The 3,122-nt window shown below is 36.7% G+C and overlaps 1 protein-coding gene across 5 annotated transcripts; it reads right to left on the minus strand.

Annotated features, from left to right (window-relative positions):
• Nucleotides 1-267: 267 nt before the first annotated feature.
• On the minus strand, nucleotides 268-2,906 carry MAMYB (Duplicated homeodomain-like superfamily protein). Of its 5 annotated transcripts, none has more exons than XR_013711071.1 (3): nucleotides 1,918-2,906; nucleotides 694-1,714; nucleotides 268-608 (listed from the first exon to the last, which is right to left on the minus strand). XR_013711071.1 is itself a non-coding variant. In XM_079050573.1 (3 exons), the coding sequence occupies exon 1, from the start codon at nucleotides 2,830-2,832 to the stop codon at nucleotides 1,936-1,938; it is 897 nt and encodes a 298-aa protein (XP_078906699.1). In that variant the 5' UTR covers nucleotides 2,833-2,906; the 3' UTR covers nucleotides 268-608; nucleotides 694-713; nucleotides 1,918-1,935. The 5 variants fall into 5 exon arrangements, 4 of the variants coding, with proteins under 4 accessions (XP_078906699.1, XP_078906697.1, XP_078906696.1 ...); XM_079050573.1 differs by having other exon boundaries at nucleotides 694-713; XM_079050571.1 differs by lacking the exon at nucleotides 694-1,714.
• Between the last annotated feature and the right edge of the window lie 216 nt (nucleotides 2,907-3,122).

Here is a 3,122-nt window from a genome sequence, read left to right on the forward strand (position 1 = left end):
TCATCTAATATAATATGATCACGGGGTGCACTAGTCAAATTCAGGGCTCTTGGTAGCTTTCGTGGGTCAAATACTTCAACTTCAATCATCCAAGTTCAATGCATCAACTCTCATCGTTTGTGACTATCTACTTGTGCAATATAGAAGGTCAGACGTTGACTTTTGAGATGAAAAAAAGAACCTTTCAATCAGAATTTTATGAATGTTATAACAAGTTGTATAATTAGTTAAAACTTCACAACATTTTAACACTAGAAGTCAGAGACAGAGAGAGTAAGGCCTTTCTTTGTATGCTTCAGACTTTTGAAATCAAACAAACATACTTTTTTAATATTTTTCCAAAAGAAATCTAAACAAAACTTGTGACTGACATATCTTTAACCCCAGAAAAATCCCTGTATAAAAATTTCTTACGGACTTGAATGAAAAGAAACTCATAACATTTCAATGTCCAGATGAAAAACTACTAAGCGTTTGATGTCTGTAACTCTGCATATAGCTATCATCTTCACTTTCAGAGGCTGTATCAACTTCATCTTCACTAAAATCATTATTTACTGTGGCTGAATGTTTAACCATTTCTTCATCACCACCAATGCCCAAAATGCCTACAGATTAGCCACAGCCACCAAAAAATCATAACTTTTCACCATTTTTGGCTTTCACAAGTAATAAAGATTAGTCAGAACATACCTCGCTCAGAGAACTTTCCTCTTTGGGGGGTTTTCATTGTTTCAGAAGAAAAGAAGACAAAAAAAATTAATGTGGATTTTGCGAATTCTAGAAACGTCTAGTATATATTATGGGAGAATATAAGGAGGGCCCACTATTTGTTCCGATGCATCTTAGAACGCTCATTCTTAATCTAACGTGTATAAAAGAACACTATACAATACATGCACAACTTGGCCATATATTATACATATAGAATTTTCAAAAAAAAAACATAGCAAGTAGCCCTGGATCCTTGGAAACTTTGATCATCCACGGTTTTTAAAAAGGATATTTTTCTCTTTTATGACTGATTGTAAAGATGGTTTAATAGATACTAATTGACTTTTTAAACCATCAATCCATCATGCATGGCTTTTAAAAGGATTGTTTCACCAGAATATCTAGACAAGTATTGTAAAAATCCAATAAAACACATTTGATAAAGACATAATCAGTGTAAATATTGCTAGAATCAATTAAAATATTGCAAACCACCTTGACAGAGTCAGTAAAGATTTTTAATGACCCCACTTGATAAACAAGGCAAAAAAGAAAAAGGCCCAAATGCGTACAACACATAATCTATTATCATAGCAATCTCAAAGTCAATTGGGTTTTTATAAAGCAAATCAAATTGCTTAATTGTATGTTATTTGGCAGAAAACACATAAAGCAAATCAAATTGCTTAACTGCATTCATGCTAACATTCTGCAAAGCCCTTTGCTGCTCTCTTTGTCATTTCCATTGAGCAGTATTTGTCATTGAATAAACACCAACAAAGAAATTATATGGTAACAAAATCATTATATTAAAGTAAGTTATAAATTACTAACAATCGTAAAGTTTCATCAATAGTCATCCAACTAGCATTTGATACACGAATTAAGCAATGACCCATCAATCTCCTCAAACATAAAGCCATTCACAATCTTCCTTATGTTGATTTACTAGTAGTTGTTGTTATGCATTCCATTTCCATCCCAGTTAAGCAAATTTCGTCTGTGGATTCAAGATCCCAAATTAAAGAAATGGATTGAAGCTGTCATGTCTAATTTGATCTTTAGCACATATATTATGGAGATTTAAAATTAATAACTTTATAGTTTCAACAGTAGCTATAGAATTACATCACTCATACATCTCATCATCCATTCAAAATTGCTATAGAATCAAATGTTATGCTCAATTGATAAAACAATTACCTCTTGATTGATTAAGATTTAAGCCTCGGAAGAAACTTTTGAACTCCTAAAATCTTTTTTAAGATCAGCAACCCTCTTCATGCAAGCCGCCTTTGATCTTCCAGGGACAGCAGCTGTGATCTTCTCCCACCTCAAGGCTGAATCTTTAGGGAAAGCTTTTAAAGCATTGAGCAGAGCTATGTCCTCGGCGGAGCTCCAACTTCCACCATTACTGACCTGCTCCCTTTCATTCTCGATAACCTCATCAACCCTCTTGTCCACTGCCTTTCTATCTTTCAAAAACTTTGAAAAAGAATCTGAGTCGCCGATTTTCCTTTCGCCCATCGATTTCGCCATCTTCACCACACTCTCCACCTTATGGCGCCCAGAAAACACCTCCGCCACCGCCTCCCACCGCCCTGGCATCCCTACAGGATTCTTCACCATCTGCTTCTTCAACAACTCCAGATCTCCTTCACTCCATTCTTTATCTTCCACCACAATAACATTGGAATCGCTCTTGTTGCTGGGCTTTGGAGTTTCGTTCACGACGACAGCCGGGACCGATATGAAATCTTGATCGGGTTTTTTTGTCTTGAATCTTGATCTTTTTAATGGTTCGGGTTCTGGGGTTTGTCGAGGACTTTGGGGCTGGATGGCCGGACCAAGACCGACCCGGATGTCGCCAGCGGTCAGGGAGGGAGGAGCAAAGGGGCCTACGAGGAGAGATAATGAGAACCAGATGAAGATGGATTGCAGAGGATCAGATTGGAAGTAGAAAAGGGAGAGGGTTAGGAGGAGGGCAGAGAGGGAAAGAGAGACAAAGAGAGCAGGCTTGTGGAGATCATCAAGGTTTTCGGATTTGGGGGTAGTTTTTGGGGTTGATCGGGATTGAAGGACGAATCTGGGTCTGCTTTCTTCGTCAAAGAACTCCATGGGAGTACAAGCTTCTACAGAAAGCAGATCTGGATCGTGGTTTCTACAAGGAGGTAGACTATGAACTTTGCATTATAATTAAGGTTTTTTCAATAAAAAAAACTTACATTTTGATAAAAACTCAATTTTTATTTATTATTTTGTTTTTTTCCCTAAAAAAAACCCTACATTTTACATCTTTTTCCTTTTAGACCTAATTTTATTAGACAAAACTGCACAAATGATCCATGTGGTTAGCTCCAAATTGTCACTTTGGTCCAAAAAAGTTTGGACTAGCACCACAAGTCCAA

The sequence above is a fragment of the Lactuca virosa genome, chromosome 5, assembly GCF_052849685.1.
Source record: "Lactuca virosa cultivar CGN04683 chromosome 5, Lactuca_virosa_CGN04683_v6, whole genome shotgun sequence".
NCBI classification, from domain to species: domain Eukaryota; kingdom Viridiplantae; phylum Streptophyta; class Magnoliopsida; order Asterales; family Asteraceae; genus Lactuca; species Lactuca virosa.